This window comes from Ostrea edulis, chromosome 2 (assembly GCF_947568905.1).
Source record: "Ostrea edulis chromosome 2, xbOstEdul1.1, whole genome shotgun sequence".
NCBI lineage: Eukaryota > Metazoa > Mollusca > Bivalvia > Ostreida > Ostreidae > Ostrea > Ostrea edulis.
Window position 1 is genome coordinate 66,011,039 of NC_079165.1, and position 20,984 is coordinate 66,032,022.

The 20,984-nt window shown below is 34.2% G+C and overlaps 1 protein-coding gene across 2 annotated transcripts in view; it reads right to left on the reverse strand.

Moving 5' to 3' along the window:
- LOC125680525 (serine-rich adhesin for platelets-like) overlaps positions 1-14,670 on the reverse strand; it is a 49,175-nt gene extending 34,505 nt beyond the window's left edge. Inside the window, exons 1-2 of one of the 2 annotated variants that reach the window (XM_048920191.2) lie at positions 14,497-14,670; positions 14,121-14,208 (exon numbers count right to left, since the gene is read on the reverse strand). In XM_048920191.2, the coding sequence (XP_048776148.2) occupies positions 14,121-14,180 (60 nt within the window). In that variant the 5' untranslated portion in view covers positions 14,181-14,208; positions 14,497-14,670. Of the gene's footprint in view, positions 1-12,937; positions 13,076-14,120; positions 14,209-14,496 lie in introns of those variants that run through there. The other variant, XM_056156937.1, reaches the window with a different exon arrangement.
- Between the last annotated feature and the right edge of the window lie 6,314 nt (positions 14,671-20,984).

The following is a 20,984-nucleotide window of genomic DNA, read 5'->3' on the forward strand; positions in this document are numbered from 1 at the left end:
AACCAACAACAAAACCCAGTCAATCTGATGTAAAATACAATGCTAGCTGAATTACAGGTAGGCAATTTACACCTTTTCCAGATGCAACAACACATTAACAATTTGCATGTCGCCAAAATGTCCATCAACTTCATGTCATGGTAACTTTATTGCATATGTACACTTTAGGAAACAGCATTAAAAACTACTCAAACATCAACTCATTATAGGTCATGCACTAACTACATCAAGTCTGGCAAATGTAGCTTTTAGAGATTAACATCAAATAATATTACTTTATCACAAATTAAATACATTCCCTTCACAAGGAAGAAAAACAATTTATTTACCAGTAACAAGATTTTCACCTGAGCATTTTATCTTTCACCTGTAATATTTTTTTTAGCAAGTTCCACTTTTGCCTTGACAGTAATGGCTATATCACAAGAACACACAATGTAAAATAACTACCTTTCTTTCTGAATGAATAACCTTTCCTGAATAAATGGTCAGTTGTCACCATCACATTGAGATGCCATTTTTGTGAATGACAAAAACAACACTAGAATATCTATAACCTTGACAACTGTAGGAGGCCCTTGTCGACAGTGTGATTGACATTAACGAGAATATCAATTTCCTAAAGTGTGACATCTTCTGGTGACAGTTATAACAGCTTCATACTAAGCACAATTGCATATTCTAAAAATAGGCCATCTTTTTCTTATTCCTTCATTATAGGACTATATTCAGTACATACTTTAATATCTACCCTAAAACATGAGAGACTTAGAATAATTCAAATAAACGAACATATATGAATTGGTGCCTGCCAAATATACATAAATGTTTCCATAACATTGATTGTTTACAATTGTTTCTATGACTTCAGACAATGAACCATTTCCCACAAACTGGTCACGGTGACTCAGTGGTTAAAGCGTTCGCTACGTGACCAGCAGGTTGTGGGATCAAGCCCTCTACATATTTAGGGCACACCAAGCCTGAAAACACCAAAACAGATAGTGACTGCTCGTGGATCCTTTGCCAAATCTTGCCATAATCATAACGAAGTAAGAGTCACAGGTCTTTAAACTGAGGTCCCAAGTCACAGCAGACATTTGTACAATTAAAACCCCTCACCAGTACTGCCCTGAGCGCCAACATGCATGCATAAGTCTAAAGTTTCAGTACTTCACCTGTCTTGATACAAGTGAAACATTATGGAAGGGATGAATAACAAAGATTGCCCACAGTATCCCACAATTACACAGAAAAGTTCAAAATATCAATCACATTTGTCTGTGTGATTATGTTTGAATAGTGCTACATGTTTCTCAACCAATGGGGGGGGGGGGGGGGGGGGGGGGGGGGGGGGGGGGGAGAGAGAGAGAGAGAGAGAGAGAAGAAGAAACATTATGAAATACTACACTGTTGCTGAAAATAGAACAAATTTGATTTGCACCTTTTTCACGGCATCATAGCTAAATAATGATGGCATAATAAAGATTCTGAAACGACTTACTAGTAATATTCTAAGTTTTATAACTACCAATCGTACAGTACTATTTCAAAATGTAATTTACAGGCAGAAATAGTCACTATCACATATCTATAAAAGTGGTCACTGTCATATATAAGCTTAGGTCTTGGGGGAAAAAAGTTGAGAGCTCTATGTTCATACACTAACTTCTTTTTATAAAATCTAATATCTAAAAGAATGCCTAGCTTTACTACACCATGAAAAAAATCTCACCATTAATCCCATGATTAGGAAATATTTTCAAATATCCATAACAACTCAAATAAATAACATGATCTCTCTGAATGCTACACTAGTATGGTAGAGACCCTATACTACCTAACATGATATTTAAATCAAGACAATGGGTTTGATCAAGCAATTTTATCATTGTTTCTGATTTTAAAAAAAACAACACACATAACATTTTATCAGCACAATACATCTGTTCAAAGATCACTTTCCTATCTATGAAACACTTCACACCCTTTATAGCCAGCTTTTCATGTTTTACAAACCGATACAAATTAGTGTTGTGATTGGTTGGGTGTTGAAATAAGACTAGACTCGCTAAACTCCTTCAGAACAAATGGGGTGCAGCACGGTCCCTGCACAGGGCCTGCCCCCTGGTCTAACATTTCTAGGTGCTGCAATCTGATTCTTGCCCCTCTGTGTGGTACCCATGACCTCCCCATTGTAAAACATTTATGACAGCAGAACCAATGACACAGAACATAAAAAGAGTCAGCGTATTATCTATCTGACATATATCTTCTCCGAGCCTTTTACTTTTTGACCTAATTAAAATTCATGGATAATTAACAATAAATTTGACACAAATTTAAGCTAACTGGTTCAGGTTTCATCTAAATGAAATTGAAATGACCTTTCTATCAAGTAATGTATCAAATGTTAATCTCAATCCATTGTTTATATTCAAACTTGTCAAGACAACTTCAGGAAAACATATCTATATTCTAAATGTGTTTTTTAATCACCCTTCAAATCACATTACTTTCACGAATTTTAAGACATGAAATGAACTGCAAAAACAGTTTTAAACAATTTTTAAACATAAAAAATTGATTTATGATGGGTGGAAAATTTGTACAAACTAGGTCTAACCTTCCTATTGAATGCAGAGTTTCCTGTCATACATAAGACAATACAGAACAAGAAAAATCTCTAAATTGATATCTCCATAATATACAAGTGTTGAAGAGGTTCATTAGCTTTGAAATTTTACACTGGTTCTCGGTGCCAACAAGAGTTAATTGTTATTTTGTCCTTCAACAAAGGTGGTACAATTTAAATTTCAAATATATTCTTTTCGTAAACATTTCAAAATATGTATCTTAAAAAAATCAGTGACAACATTGAGACTTAGATCAATTAAGATTTAAACAATTTCTTATATTTGAATAACCTTGGAAGTTGACTTTAAAGTCCTAGATAAAATCATTGAAACACTCATATTTCATATTTTAATTAATTCACTGAGGATTTTTAATTTTTAAAAGAAACCCAGTAAAGCAGAATAATCAAAATAAATCAGAGGTTTGACATTACTTTCAAAATCTTATATTTACCCAATACACAGTACAAAAAACTCCACACGCACACTGATTTCACTACATGGAGTAACAGTCACTGTTGCTATGCCTGGTCACACAAAGTTTGCCATCTCGCTTATCATTCAACAGACAATGTAAATTTCAAAAGTTCATTCAGGATTCTTTAAGAAAGTAATTCATAATTTAAAAGTGAAATTTGTGTTTAAATTGTCGGTGGGCGTTCTATAACTCCCAAGGTAAACACTTGAGTCTTCATGTCTTTAAGATAATCAAAATGTAACAATGAAATCAGTCCAAGTGTACATTTATGATAACCCTCTCCCACAAAACATTGACCCACTGAACAGCAATATGCCATGTAAAACACATAATAATTACTCAATCCAACAAATGATTGACCCACTGAATAAGGACATCTTCCACAACAGATTAGAACACTGGCTAACCGTACGTAGCAATATATTTCTACGTTTATATCATGTCATATTTGGAAGTTTAACCACACTATGTATAAACGACCCCACTTCAGGAGTTGAAGGATCTAAGACAGCTACACATATGTACTGTGTAAATGCATCAATAAATTAGCGAAAAATGATGGATTTCAAAATGATGCATTGACAATGCCAGAGCCTTCAATGACTCCACTGTCAAGAAAAACACACCTGATTAGACAGCTAAAGACTTTAAATACTGCTGTAATGGTCCCCCCCTTCCCAATCACCCACCACTTCCCCAGGTCCAAAAAACAACCTGTCCAGTGGATCAATGAAACAGTCTATAATTAAGCAATCATCTGCTTCTTGGAGCCATATTAGAAGCCCTATAATTGTCAACATGATAATAGATTATCATTTTCTGTCAAGTACTGGAAATTTGAGCAGAACACATTGATGATCTCAATGAATAAATCACTAATCGTTTGGTATTATTCGGTAAAGTTGAGGACACAATCCTGTGTGTTCTTCCTGTGTCATCCCGACAGACATAAAAGGTGTCAAGACCGTGATAGACTTATCATCTTTCATATCCTACAAATTCAAGTGATTACTTTTTGCACTGGAATGTCCATTGTCAAGATTGATCAGCCGAGGCATGTGATGACATTTTGAATCACAACTGCACCGACTCAAAACTGTAGGTTAACATTCTCACGAAACTTACATAGGTAAAGTGCAATGTTACACCGTACTCAGTTCTGATACTCAATACTTGACAGGGTGTCCTTGTCAACAGACTGCAAAGACCTATGTATGTTATGTACATCAACTTACTGTGCAATCAATTTCAAACAGGTACACCCATGTAGAGCTGTTCAAAGAAGGTACTGACGAATCTCAATCTGATATAGCATAGCATCTACAGTGATGATTTAACTTCTACTGCCAGATCTTAAAACTAAACGAATTATATCTTATGAACTTCTACTATATGGTTAAACTCTCATATATGTCAAGTAAGCTCTAGTCAAAGCTAGTTGTGGTATCTATTTACATTTCTATACTGAGACCTAGAGATAAAGAGTTCTTGACATAACGCATTCACCGACACATTATGGCCATGCTGGGATTTAAACCACCGACCCTTTGGTAAAAAGCAGCCATCCACCATAATGTGCACACCACAATGCAGAAAAACATACTATGCCATACATACCCCAGTACAGTATCACAGCATACTATGTTGTACACACCCCAACACAGTATTTTAGCATATCATGCCATACATCCCACAATACAGTATCTTAGCATATTATGTTGTACAAACCCCAATGCAATAGCACAGCATACTGTCATACACAACCCAATACAGTATTTTAGCATATTATGTCATGCACACCCAAGTGCAGTATCATAGCACACTATGCTGTACATACCCCAACAGAGCATACTATGTCATACACATCCCAATGCAATATTACAGCATACTATGCTGTACATACCCCAATGCAGTATCATAGCATACTATGCTGTTGTGCATATCACAAAGAAGTACAAACACAAAGTATGCAATAAAACCCAAGACTGAACAGGCGAGGCACTAGCATTGTGAAAATCAGCAAGACTGAACAGGCGAGGCACTAGCATTGTGAAAATTAGCAAAAATTTGGAATTCAAAGATTTCACAATGCCCAACCTTATTTCTCTCAAAGAACCAAGTGGCCAAGAATTTTTTTCTTTATATATTCCTGTTTATCATCCATAACACTTATAATTAGCTGTTATGAAGATAAAAATCAAAAGAGATGTCTGTAGGACAAAAATTCACCCATTTTTTGGAACATTTTCATATTCCCAGTAGTAATATCTATCTACAGAAACAAGGAGTATGTCGCACAAGACATGAAAAAGAAACCAGAGTGAAGGAATACCATAAAACAACTGTAGGTCCCCCTCCACCCTTCTTTTATCTTCTTTGAATTCCTCTCCAAATTAACAGCAGGGGAAACAGACTCGAGATTCTGGCAACTAACAGAATCACCTTCTTGCACTTCTTCTGTAGATCTAAATAGCTCAATAATTACACAAAGATCATTTATTTTTAGGATCACTTTTTATCAATTTCATAAGCTAAGAAGTCAATTAACCCTTTTAAAATCCAATTAAATATTCCCTCCCTCTTCATTTGTCCTCTCTACCCTTCATATCGAATCAACAATCAAAAAAATAATCTTCTATTCAAAAGTAGAGTACTGCATAAATTTCCTTCCTTTTTTATTCTGACATTTTGCAGATATGAATTTAACAATATGCTGATGTCACACCACATAAAATCTTAAGTTTACATACCATTATAATATATACTTGGTTCTATAACAAAAGTGAATGTTTACATTTTAAAGTATAAAGTGAATATTTTGATAAGGGGTATAGAAATTTTTCCTTCGGTTATCTCTTATATTTCATTTCGACTTATTCTTCAACCAAGTCAAATCAAACTTTTTATCATATAATACTTTAAAACCTCCTCCATTCAATTTTGTAGTAAAATCATTTTTGAAATTCCAGGTAACCATGTACATGAACAGAACTTCATTCATTTTTCACATTGACCCTAGAATAAGAAATTAGAAACTTGTTAGAGATTATAACATAATACTCTTTAAGCAGAACTTTCTCATGGTTCTTTGCCAAAATTGTGTCAAACACCCTCTGTAATAAGTCAACGACTTGTCCTCTATTATTGATTCAAATTAATAAGATTAAACCATCAAAGATTGAAATAACTAAGTTTTAAAATGGAAACCAATGGTATGCCAAAAGTGTCCACTTTTATGAAATAGCTAGGTCAGGAATAGTATACATATATGTAAACATTAAACACTTGCTCAAATACAAATTTACAATCATAAATTCTACATACAATGTCAAGTCCAATTTATTCATCTCCATGGTAAAATTTTATCTTAAATTCTATCTGTTGAGATGGAAAAAAATATTTCGAGTCAATTGAAATATAGTGGATCTTCCAAAACATAGGTACATAAACATATTATTAGGAAGTGACACGTATCAAATCACATAATGTATCACTCGCAGTCAATTTGAAAAGAACGGAATATCAAAATTAATGTCGCAGTCCTTCTTGCTCTAGATGACACCCATTTAATATCATTTTATTACCTGAGGTATAACCTGTATACAAAATTAGATAATGGATAAAACGTTATCAGGTTTCTGAAATACACAATTATTAAAAAGACGTGGGATTTCATTTATATAAATGTACATATACATGTGTTTAAAAAAAATCGCTGAAAATCATCCATAATTCCATTATATCAAAGTACCGAATGCACACTTTAAATGATTTACAGGAATATCAAAAGATTTGTGATACCTTTTTACAGGGAACAGGTGCTTGATGCCACAAAATACAAACCACACTTGGGTACATAGGTAGATAAGGCTATCTGAAAGTTATCAATTATCGGTGCTGCTGCACAGTGTATAATCAAGAGGGACAATTTCATTGGAGATAAATTGTCTTTCCTGCTACTTAGGTAGCTAGGGTTTTGTAATCTCTGCTGGTGTGACATGGTGTGGGGTAAGTTTTGTAAAACCACAGGCAAAGTCTGTTGTCTGTGTAGTTAAGGCTCTAGCATGATTCCCACATAGAAAGAAAAGATGCAAAACACACCAGAAATTGAGGAATCTTGTCAAAATTGTCACATCTTACTAGCCATAATGTAAATCAGATAGGCTTGAAGTTAAGTCACAGGAGATTAAATTCACCATACAAGTACCAATCAACAAGTCAACCGACCAATGTACACTTCCAGACACTGGCAAGTGTGAGATTCATGAATGGCACAATGTGTGATCATGGATGCTACAACAGTTAAAAAAAAACCCTCATGACCTCTTTCTTTTATAAAACCTCAAGATTTCCTCTCATGCCATGTGCAAAGTGAACAACCTTGTACCCTTAAACCAGCCAGTTCAGACTGGGGGTGTCTGGGCTATCAATCACACAGACCATTTAAAAAGTATGGAGACTGATATACTGCTGTAAGAGACAAAGAACAAGAATGGCCTTCCATTGCTCCCTCTTTTTTCTAGCTCTTCTACAACATTAAGCAATCTTTGTGCTTTCTGCACTGAGACAGAGCAACACAGAGAGCACCACAATCTCACCTGTCCGTCCATTCAAGCACACGGAATTGTTTGTTACACCTTTGTTCTCTTAAGGAATTTATAAAGATGGGAGATTTTTCCTCTTCATTAGGAGACGGTAGTATATTTTCAAATACTTGAAAAAACTCAACTACATGTCATATCGCAGGATCAACTTGTGTTGGCTAACTGGTGCTGTATATGGTTAAGAAAAAAACCCATTTGACTTAGCGTTTAACCTTAATGACATATCTGATTTTTGCCAAAATTACGAACTTTGGATGAAATATGAGATAAAAATAAAATCTGTTTCCTCAAACCTCACACAGAATGGCTTAGAACAAAAGTCCTATTTAACGGTCACTTAATGTGAACTAAAATAACCTCAGAATTTTTATACGTAAATCGAGGTCGATATGATTCTGTCAGCACAACGGAAGGACAAAAGGGGTACACATACTTCTTGTTCATTTGATCCAGTATCATTGAATCCACCCTATCAAAACCACAAAGCACGATACAAAGGGTCACTCCAATAAAAACACTATACCTGGATATATAAATGAGAATTTTAATTTGATTTCTTAAATTATCAGCCAAATATCTTGATCAGATTGCTAGCATGGTGTCTTCTCTGCCATGAAATTTGTTTGACAAAGTTGGCAAGTATACCTGGTGTACCACTAACACACGACAGGTATACGTCTGATGGAATCAGAGCCTGCAGTGGCTTGTATCTCTCATGTTAAACTGTCACAATGTGGTTTGAACTTTGAACAATGGTTTAAAATTTCAGGATACCTAAATGGCCACACATGCACATCTGACACATCAAGAGTGAAAAATTCAATGCCCAGAGTAAACATGCATCAGTTACTGCATCAGGGAAAATGTTTCCCATGGCCATAAAAAATTTCCCAGAATCCCTGTATTTGAGCAGTCAGGTGTTGTACTCAGACACCCCTAATAAGCCTTCAACAGGGCAACCTTGAGGTCTGTAGCTAACAAGCCCTCCATATGACTACAATGTACCCAGTAATTAGCAACGGATAGGATGCAGTCCTTCCCCCAGACCCTCACATCAGCTGTGAAACAAGTGGATCAAGTTCATTTTCTTTCATGTTGTATCTAACCTTCGATAACTGACAGACCAACTTTCTTATACGTTTTTATTTTTCCAGATGTCTTAGATATATGATGGAGAATAAAAATATGAAAGTAAACAGCATTTCAAACCTGTTTCTCTAATGAGGGTCAAAAGTACTCTGATGCAAAGGTAAGAGGCATGAGAAAAAGCCCTGCATGTTGAAATTCATTAACAACTTGCAAACAAGTAATATTGTATACCAAGATAAGACATGTTAAAGTAGATGAATGTTTAGACACATTCAGTCTTCCACTCATCTACTGTGCAGCATAGGGAATTACTTTAAATTCAACAATTCTCGAGTACACAGATGACCTGGTGGTCTAAAGTTACTATAACAGACCAGGTAATATGTGTCCATCAGTTACTGTGAATTAGGGTGAAACCAGACAGGTAAATCACTCACACACCTAATAGGCCTGTTAATTAGTCATTATACAGGTATATCTTACACATATTTCTGTGATATATGAATCTACAGCATATTTTCTCCGATGCTTATTGCCCTTGTATTATATATGCAATATAATATTCTACGAATAATGCACCGTTTATGTACAACTATATACATACAAATACATTGTACTTGAAACAAACTTTCTCTTGGCAATCTTCTATGCTCTAATAGTAAATTTTCAGTCCATTCAAAGCAAACTAACAATGAAGCCACTTTTAAATCTCACTTACCACAAAGTTGTTAAAGTACTATATGTGTGTGTATCAGTCCTAATTCAGCTGTGCTGTAAAGTGAGAGGGAAGTGACTTTTCCTTATACAAATATCAACAAAAGCCCGCTACATTAGAACAGTGTCTGAAGTGGCCCGATTCCCCCGTGGTCATAATGATTCGGCTCAATACCTTTCCACCTGTCAAATGATATGTATCAAGGGACTCCCCATGATTTCTGACAGCTAACAGGACCGGTACAATAAGTCCAGGTCCTCTTTATTAATTCCACTTTTATTAAAACAAGACCCACAGAACTCGTATAGAAATGACCGAGACTAATATCTATGTTTTCTCGTTTAATCTTTTTATGTTTGTCTCCTTATTGCTATCAGGGAACTATCTGATGAATGGATGAAGACAGGAATTCATTCAACCTTTCCCTGATTTATGGGATTATGTTTCTAGTTTGATTTATTCTTGTACAAAAATATGCCAGGTAGGCAAGGCCTTAAAGAACTTGGAATTAATCCTATCAATGCGAATACCCAAACTTAATGTAATGTCTTTTTCATCTTGACACACTTAGTAAACCCCACATTACCTAATTCAGCCTGATCACAGTCTTCGTGTGCTTAAAGTTCGTCATTAAATTCCCATATTTTACAATGTATCTTCCTAATACAACTCTAAATGAAGAAAGGGGTTGTGACATCAAAAGGATGACTTAACCAGGTGTGAACAGGTAGCTGTCCTTCTGAAACATCGGAGTCATAAATATCCCTTGTTTCTGCCTCTGTAATTTTAGTCTTAACCATAACACTTTAGATGTATCCTAGGCAGCAGTTCCCAGCAGTGGCTAATAAATCTACAAACCCTGTGTTTTACCTCAAAGGTATGAGACAGTTATCAGAGTAAAGCAATTCAAGTCTTTGCTGCAGCCAAGCAGTCAAATGTTTTGTGTAATCTCAAAGAGAAACAAAAGTTATGTTACCATTGCCCAGTGCATGAAAATTGAAAACTACTATCTACTCTTGGAATTCAATATGCATCACTCTTGGCCAATGTTGACAGGGATGTAAAAAATATAATTTTTATATGATCTTCACTCTTTTAACAACAATTGATGTCTGCCCTTCAGCTTGGATGTTGGCATGGGGGAGGGCATTGGTGTGGGAGGTAACTAGGGCACCTACGGGAATTGAATTTCTGAGCAACCATATACTCTCTCGATACAACCCATCTAAATCCAAGGATCAAACCCAAATCACATTAGTGAGAACGATTGTGAAATATAATTTAGTGTATTAAAAAATTTACACAACAGAAGGCCTGGAACTGTCCGTACAATAGTTGTGTCTGAATCTCTATCTCACATTCATGCAGATTTATATTTGGTGCTGAAAAAGCCAACTTCAAACTGTGCCAAAATATGAACCCCAATAAAAAGTGATCTTAGAGTAATAAGAATGATTAAACACAGATTCCCTGTGTATTGTTTAAATATAAGACTGCAAACACAAGAAATACAAATTATCCATTACAATTCATTCATCATGAACAGAAAAGTTTTCAATCCAAGAAAGGAGCCCAAGGTCATTGAAATACTGTATAAAAGGGCATCACAAAACAGAGAGCAGGCCGGGGCTTAGGATTTTGAATGAAAATAGGATAAAGAATGTTTAAAAGCTAAATAATTTAAAGGACATCCTGCGCTTTTTCTACTTGTCACTTACTGAAATGACACTTTTATTTCAAACAATTATATTCACAGTATAAAGAAAGCACTGTACTTCCAGGATCAGACTTTGTAACTTGTTCATTTTAATAGCTGAAAACATTTACATGTGCACACAGTGAAATTAAATTTTTTTGAAAAAAAACCCTCAAATAATAAACTTTGGATACTAACAGAACTGGGTCACCTCACAACTTGGTACCACCAAGAGTCATGTAATCTGTCACTGTGACACATTTCAGTTTTTTGGTGGAGCCTTTTGATTAAGATATCAATCTCTTTAATAAGATACTGCTTTATGAAATTATGATACAAACATAATATAAAACACTGGTTGATCAAGCTACCGCTGGATAAAGCAGGTATTGTTTTTCCTTCAATATTAATAACTACACCAAAGTTTTATGACATATTTTATCATGAAAATCAGAGATTTATCATTATACATCTGATGTATATAATAACAAATTTGAAAACCTTTCACCTATAAAACAATGCATGAGAAGTCTAAGGTTCCCTTCAAGTTAAATTTGATTTGTGAATCACCCAACTTTATCAACTAATTTTATTGGCATTAATCCCCTAGCGTCACAAGTACCTGTCTGAAATATTCACTTCTGACCCTTTATCGGCTGAGGGTTATCTCCCTTTGATTTCTGGGTCGCAAGTCCCTTATTTGTGACCCTTAAAAGAGGGTTCATTAGTCTGCCTTATGCACTAGCTGTGTCAGATTGACAATCACAAAGCAGGTCAATATGATTTACAACACAGATTTTAATTACTAATGATATCAAAACACTTAGTTCAACTTACTGAGCAAGTGTACAAATATCACTGAACATTATATATGTACACTAACCAGAATAAAACATCTTAAAAAAATTAAGTTAAAGAAATTCAAACTCAGCAGGTCTTATGTAAATTATGTATTACATAATAACATGATGTAATTTATTAAGGAAGAGTATAAATGGCCATGACCTTGACCTCAGCTGTGACACTGAACTCAATAAAATTAGTTAACATTTTCAATTACAGTCTGAGTGCATGAAAATGAGAACCATGTATTAGGAAGACCAGTATACTATAGCTTGAGAGTATGACTACCTAAAGTGAGTAAACTCAACCTACAGCCACAATAACACACCCCAAAGATCAGGCACTCCACAAATACAAGCCAAGACTTAACAGAAATATACAACGGCCATAGCATGCCAAATCAGAAAGATATTACATCAAACACATATATAGTAGGATTAACATGCAGGAGTGCTGCACTAATTACAGATTTACTGACATAGCAATCCTCTGATATTAAGGAGTGATTTATGAACAATCACAAGTCATAATGCTGATGTAAGAATATATCTATACGTAAATAGCACGATAATAACGTCCAAATAATGATTACTACATTTCATTGACAGGTGCCTGGTCAAATAAAGAAAGCAAAAACACAACCAATTTTTAGAATTCCAAGCATGGTTTTAACAGCTGATACATAACTTAAGCTTTTTCAAATCTATATTGTAGAATAATACATAGGTGGTACTTGTCCCCATTTGGTAGCTTAAACATATTGAAAAATTTACAACTTTATGAATGACAGACCAAACAAAATTGCGTAAACTTTACACATCAAAGAGGCTGCCAATCTTTTCAAGCACTTCAGTGTTAGATATTTTCAATATTTACCATGTTCAATATGTTCCCCTAGTTTTATCAACAACTCTTGATCCAATGATATTGACGAAGTCCACGAACCTGACGCCACTCCGTAAAAATCCTCTTTCAGCAATTTATTTACCCATGGATCTTGATACAAATATTTATAGTCTGCAAGTTCCTTCTCTGTCAAACAACCGGCCTTAATATTTTCTTAATGCTTTCAGTTGTTACTGGTTATGTATCTGACATAAAGAACTCATTTGGACTCTCACTGATAATAAAGCAAGTCTATAGACATTTAACCAGTCTTAGAAAATGTAATAGAATTCAACCAGTTACTTTCTCAAGTACTCTCAAACTTCTTCGCAGTAAATATATTACCAGTCCTCAACATCCTTTGAAAGACATTATGTAATAGCTTTATACAGTCAAGTGTGAATTTTGTCATGTAAGTCCCTATCAATTACATTTTCCTTGTTAAAACATCAAGTACAATTGAAAGCAAGCTTCCTTTTTCCCTCTACACATAACAGCAAAAATAATGAAGTACACAATACATTGGACTTCAAAATCATATAGCTACCATCAACACATTTGTTTCATCCATTTCAATTTTCAATGGTGAAAAAACAGCAGGAGTTGAGTAAATGCTTACCAAATTTTGATAACATTAAGATAACGAGGATTTAACTTTATTTCAAAGCTCTAGAAGTCGGAGAAAAACCACTTAAAATACCTCCCTATGACGATTCATTCAGATCAATAATCAAACGGCCTTATCTCGGTGACACTACTGTTGCTCAACTAGTTTGTCTCCTTACATGTCCAATTTGGTCTGCTATCAGAAGGAGAGAAGGACTCTCTTTGAAAGTTAACCTTATTCTGTCTAGAAAGACATATCGAGCACTGCTTCAACCACTAAAGTGTCAGGTTGTGGAGATCAATGTTAAATAGGAGAAACATCAAGTATTTATATAAATAATGCCCTTCATGCAATCCAATCTTTTCAAACAATCCGTTACAACTGGTGCCTACTTTTGCTGCATGCAATGTCTTTTGAATTGTGGGAGAATTACTTATAAAACATTGATAACCCTGATAACTCCCAACACTATTTAGCAGGTGCTATCCAAATCGTTACAGCAACACTTGAACTTTTCCTCCAAACATTCCCTTTTGTCTACCAGTCCTACTAGGGTTTAAAACTTACCTTCAATTCATTTCCAAGTCTTTCATTTACCCGGTTCCTGCCTGATTGCCTTAAACTCATATCTGTCCCTCTTCATGTGAATTTTGTCCTACAAATATAGTCATTATTCTGTACTTATACTATGTCCATTTCAGTTGAAATAATGACAGGCATGATCCAATGTCCCAGGACGGTGCCAAATTAAGGTGCCTCCCTAATAGGGACCATGATATACCCCCGCCATATCTCTGCACAAGTAAATATAATCCATGCATTCACACCAGCTTTCCATTCAAAGATTGGTTGAGTATTTCCCCCTTTTTCCTTTTATAAGTAATTCTAGTTTAAACAAGCAATTCAATCAGTCACTTAAAAGTCCCACTGAGTTAATCGCTACCTTGAGTCCTAATGAATGAAAAATTGTCGTGTAGATTGTGAAAGTGGTGATGTTCCTTCAGGCGGAATATATTATCTTCCAAATATCATGTAGCTTTGACAGGGACCGATGATAGACGGTAATACTTATAACAGTGAGATAGACCTCTCCAATACACACCTCTAGATCAGAATTAAATCCACAGTCCCATGCACTGAATATTTAAACCCATGAATTTTTTTTGAAGAGGATTACCAACCAATCATACTATGTTGATCATGGTCAATAACTTTTCCCCCTGAGAAGGCAAAGTTTACAATAACTAATCTCAGACAGTTAAAGTCTTAGATACCCATCACATCTTACACAATATCCGAGACTCGTGTATCAGCATTGGAATCTACTTTCATACCAATATCAAATATTTGGTCGAAGTTTGATTAAGTTGAATAATTTTGACAAACTAACATTCGACAATTAATTCAACATCCATCTTGTCTGAGATACTACAGTGCTTTTAATCCTTGTTTACAAGGTCTTTATCACTCATTAAATATAACTTCCATGTCCGTATACCTGTAAACTTGGACCGTTCACACCAGAGTAAACATCCACGCTCGCACTAATCTGTGCTACCCAAATTAATTGATCAAACTTTAATCCCTGTCATAAGTATCGATCATTTCAGCACGAACATATGTTCGTACCTCAAACTGCGGTCATTTTTATGATAGAGACTGTCTGAAAGATTTCTTTGTCTCTCTGTTTTCTTTTTAAAATGGTGAAAAAATATTGATTCACGAAGCAGACAAAAGTACAACTGACAAGGTGTTGAATATTTTTTGATTGGAATAGATATGCCTGAAGTATGAAAGAGATTTATCTAACCAGAAAATTGAGTAAGACAAACTATTAAAACATCCCTAGGGGTTACCACTATGCATAATAAATTGAATTTTATTTTGTTTTCAAACACCTATCTGTATTGTAGAGCAATTGCCATTCTAGTATCTTAAGAGCAAACACTATTGGTTTTTTCTCCATCTTTTGAACATACATGTATCTGATTGATGAAGGATACCCATCACTGAAAGTATATACATGTATGATTTTATGTACTGGAATGTGTTGCACCAAGTCTGATTTACTGCCTTATACACATACAGCACATATTAATTACTTATCTATAAGTTTTATGATGTACCATCTGAAATAAAAGCTCTCTTGAAATACTAACCATCAACAGAGTGCGGGTCACAAAATGAACCCAATAAAATCTATACTTGATTCTAATGCAGAAATGTTACCCCTCTTGCCCCTTCCAACAAAGAACTCATTCTGGATATGTAAATATCATTGCCCGATACCCAAATTTCAAAGTGAAATATTCTACCTTCCAGTAGACGAACGACTCTGTTCCCACATGCCTACCTAAGCTTAACGATTTAATGTAGATGGTAAATGTAACCTTAAAACCCTCAAAAAGTGTCAGTCCTACAATGGCATTATTTAATAAAGGTGTTGCGTAATCTTTCTTTGTTTCTTTCTCAAGACAAGTATTAAATCGTACTAATCAACTGACCAGGTAAATGGAAATTTTAATTGCATGGAAATAGCCATGCAGTCTGACTTAGAAATTACATATATATCAAGTAGAACTTGCATGAACCCAACACCTTAAGGATCTGGGAAGATTGACCCATATCTAACTAATCAAAAAATTTCAGACCACTGGGGTGATCCAAGGGAGCCGCATTTCTTCAGACGTTGACATTCTTGTAACTATCATGCTATTCATATTGAATTTTAGGAATCTTCCGAAATCTCCCGAGCAACAAATGAAGAATTCCTGGTTAATACCACATTTATACAATGATCATTTGCAATTTGAAAAGATTTAGTTAGTTAAATCCACATCATATCAGATAGTGAATGGTGACCAAATTTCTGTATTGGGTGGGCATCTGATTTCATTTGAGGCATGGTATATGTTTCCAAATCAAGCATGAATGTACCTTGCATAATCTAAATACATGCTCAAAAGTAATAAAATTCATATCAGAGATATAGAGTGCACTATCAGGTTTTAAGTTTACACGTACATGTACGTCATTCAGGGTTCAAGAGCAATATGTAGATTTAGATGAACATCTAATATGGACATAATTTTCCAGATTCACAATACTGGGATTAAATTTGGCATCAGTCTAGTGTAGTAAGCTAGGCATGACCAATAGCAGAAGACAAACGACCAACCCTACATCACGATGCAGAAATATCCACTTAAATTACACATAAAGATTTCAATTTCATGAATTAAAATTTCTGTGGAGGTAATGTGATAAAATGCTGCCATATATTGCCCAGATTGGACTTATCTATATATATACAAAAAGGTAAACTCAGAAGATCTGGTCATTATCACACCACGGGCAGACAAACTTCAGAATGGGTGAAGACTTTGGTCGCATTTTCACTTACGTTCATTTTAGCCTCAAGTATGTGCAAACACGTAGGTAAATATACCTGTACACGTATCTCATCACCTGTCTGTCTCTGACCTGAGTACCCTATGACCATCATGACCTGGTAACTTTTGACTTCACAACCAGGACTTTGGACAACAATTAAATTATCCTGAAATACAATGCAATAATATCTGTTACATTTTGTAAAATAATGTAGAAATAACTGCATCAATAACTTCAGTAATCATACTGGAATAACTAAATCAATAAATTCAGGAATTATTCCAAAATAACTATAGCAACAACTTCAGAAATCATACTGAAATAATGATATATGGCAGATAAATTCAGTAATCATAATATCAATAACTTTAACAGTATCATATTGATATATAATTTACATTTATAACTTTCAGTAATCATCATGATTCATCTTCGCAAGCCAAGTGTTTTCGGTCCGCTTCGCTCCCCACAAACTTTTGTGGGAAGCGAAGCAGACCGAAAACACTTGGCTTGCCAAGATGCTTGTTAACAGATATAAAGTGTTTTGCACAATGAATTCTGTATATAGATCTACACAATATTCATGAAAATATCTATAAAATAATTTTAAATGATATACCCTATTCTTTTATTTCTTTCGCGCACCCTTCAATTTAGAGATGCATACGAATTTAATGCGCATTAGTTTACTTCGCATTAAATATTATCGCCGTGTGAACGCTATTTGATTCGAATCAATTTAATGCGCATTACTTTACTTCGCATCAAATTTAATGCAAAGTAAAATTTAATGCGCATTCGTGTGAACAAGGCATTAGATTACATTACAAATTATTCATCAACAGACATTTCTTTGATATAATTTTATATATATATATATATAGCCACCCCTGTGTGCTCGGGGTTTTCTACTCTACTCTGTGACTATACACAAACCTATTAGAGCGAAAATAGAGATCAATAGGTGGAATAATATGCATTTCCATATTGAAAGTAAATACTAAGAATCATTCTTGTGATAACTTTTGCATCTTTTCTTACTTTATTCTTGTTCTTCCATTTGAGAAGTATTACAGTATAGTGTTTGGCCATTAAATTGGCCTCATGCAGGTAATAATAGTTCAGAAACTCTTCCACACCGTCACTGTTTTATTATCTAATTATTTTATCTATACTTATCTGCAATTAAAAGAAAAACAATGCTGTACACTAATTAAGTTTTAAAATACTAAACATTTATTTCAATACAGTGCATTTGGAAAATTATATTGCCCAATATAGCCAGTTATAATTTATTAACTTTTCATTAGCATCAAATGTAATGCATGAGGGACTGATTAAATAATGGTTAAAGAACACACAAAATTTCCAATACATTGCAAGAAATTCAATGTCCACTTACAAAGTTGCTTCTCTTTCATATTTTAACAAGATTAACAGGACAAGTCCATGAGAATTACTTCCCTTTTCTCACTGTGGTAAATGTCAATCTCTACACAGAATTGTCGTTCCTTGCTCTCACTTACACCTCTGTTAACGTCTCAAAATAAGCAATGTTATTCCACATGTAAATCTACATTTTTTACGGTAAATAAAACTAAGAACTATTTAAATAAAATATCGGGAAAATGTAGGACAAGCAACTATTTGTAGATTTTTTCCCCATTACTATATATTCTTCATGTATACCTATGTATCTAGGCCTGGTGCAATAGAACTACCCAATATTCACTTTTCAACCCAAAACAATGCTTCTTGTGTCACAAAAAGACTTGTCATCTGCTCAATATTTATTTATTAAGGTCTTCCATAACAATGGAAGACCTTCTACTGATTGTGCTGGTTAAGATTATTCTTATTATTCTTTTTTCCCCCCCATTTTCCTAGACGCTAACTTTGAAGCTTCATATCTCACTCATTTCTGCATGGATTTTGCTCAAATTTTCAGGGTTTATAAACTTTACAGAACTATTTTAAAATCATGTACTACATTTCAGAAATTCCCTTCTGTTCACGAGTTATTCCCCTTTGAATGAAATTTTAGGGGCTTTGGTTTCCAGACAAAGGCTCCAAGACTGTATAAGCTTGAGCAGAAAATGCATTGAAAATGAAAAGTAGGAGCATTGTAGTTGTGCACATCGTTTTTTGTTTTTTGATTACAGCGTTCGAAATGGTGGTTGACAGGGTTAAAAAATTAGGACGCCTAAAGGAACAAAAAATTACACATATTTTCCTTTGTATCTTTTAAACTAAAAATATTTTGTTAAGACGTGTAGAACAAAAGTTGTGCAAAATGTTAAGAGCTTTCTTTTGATATCCCTAAAAAGGGGCTGGCCCCTTAAATTGGGGATCTGGGTATCTTCTCAGTTTTCACTTTATAACTCAAAAACGGCAAATTTTTCGATATGGCTTTTGCTGGAAAAGTTGTTCTTTAACATCTTATTGATCTCATAAACATAATATTTTGCTCGAGTATTGTGTTATATATGAGTAAAAAGCTTGACCCGCAAACAGGTAACAGTATCATTAGGTAGGTGAAGGGGGAAAAATATGCGTATAACTTAAATAAACTTGCTTTAATTGATAAATCTGACTTCATGAAATGCTAATATTCTTTTAAAATAAGGTTTTAACGTGATCTATGATTCCTTTAAAAATCATCTATCGACAACTTTCTATTTTTTATTATTTAGTAGCTTTAATATAAACAATCGTTCCAAAGAAAAAAAGAGGAAAAGGTTATCTCTTCTACGTTTGTTATTAAAACAACGATATATTTAATTGAAGAAACAAACCTTCAAGCATAGAATAACTCAGTCATTAACTACACGCATCTTACATACACCGGGGGGTTTGTTTTTGTTTACAATTACGTAACCGCCTCGAGGAACCATCGCGTGTGAACCAGGGCATGTACACAAAGTAAACATTGTCATCCTAAATATAACACAGAATGTTATGTTTTTGATCATATTGGATTTTTCGAATAATTCAGTCTTTCCGGGGATGTATATACTTGTTTATACGTCCCTGGTCTTACGTTTGATTTGTTTTAAATTCAAAACTCTAGAGCATTGAGTCAGGCATCAATTTTAAAATCTGCAATTTAATATACAGTTCGTTTCTCAATCATGTCTAATTGAATGTGTGTTTAATATCGGAGATTCATCGCTGCTGGACAAGCGATCTGTGATTTCACACTACTTTAACTGAACATACAAGCTTTACTCAAATTCTTCGTTGTGAAAAAGAAAATGGATACATTTTACAAACATAATGAGTTATTTCTGAACATGTTTTGAAATCAATAGTTTATAATCATGTTTAAACCAAATCTAAACATGCGTATAGAATATTCAGAAACCCATGGCAGACCAGTCTCATTTCAAATGATTTCTTGTTTTATTGTTTAAAAACAATGACTTTGATTAAACATTGATTCAGAACTCCTGGTCCAAATTATGTAACTTCGGCACGTGCCCCTGGCGTGAAATTTATACACGACTTCTGTGCGCACTGTGTACATAATATACATACATGTATTTGCACAGATAGATATTAAAGTTTAATAAAATATTCAAGAGTTGAGAGCAAGTTATTTGATTTGTATGTATAAATAATTCAAACTCGATGAATTTTTCTCTTCAGTCTGAATATTATGCTATCATATTTTTGTTGTATGATAAAATATTGGTAACAGCTATAAACCTTTATTATATGTCCTGAGCCATAAATTTCATAAATTTAAATAGTAATTTTTTCTTCATTATTGGGACTGAAAAGTTAAATGCTGAAAGAATTTAATCCCACATACACGCGTGCCTCAAAAGACTGATTCGTGGACTTGAGTAGCATAAATTTATTAAACACCTTACGATAAAAATTTATAGTACACCTTTATAGCTTCATTTCAATGATATATATTTTTTAAAAATTCTCAAACTATTTCATAATTACATACGAGAAGTCAGAATCGCCAGCATAGCCAAACTACTTATATCATTACAGTACTTATCTTCCTGTCACAGTTGATTATTT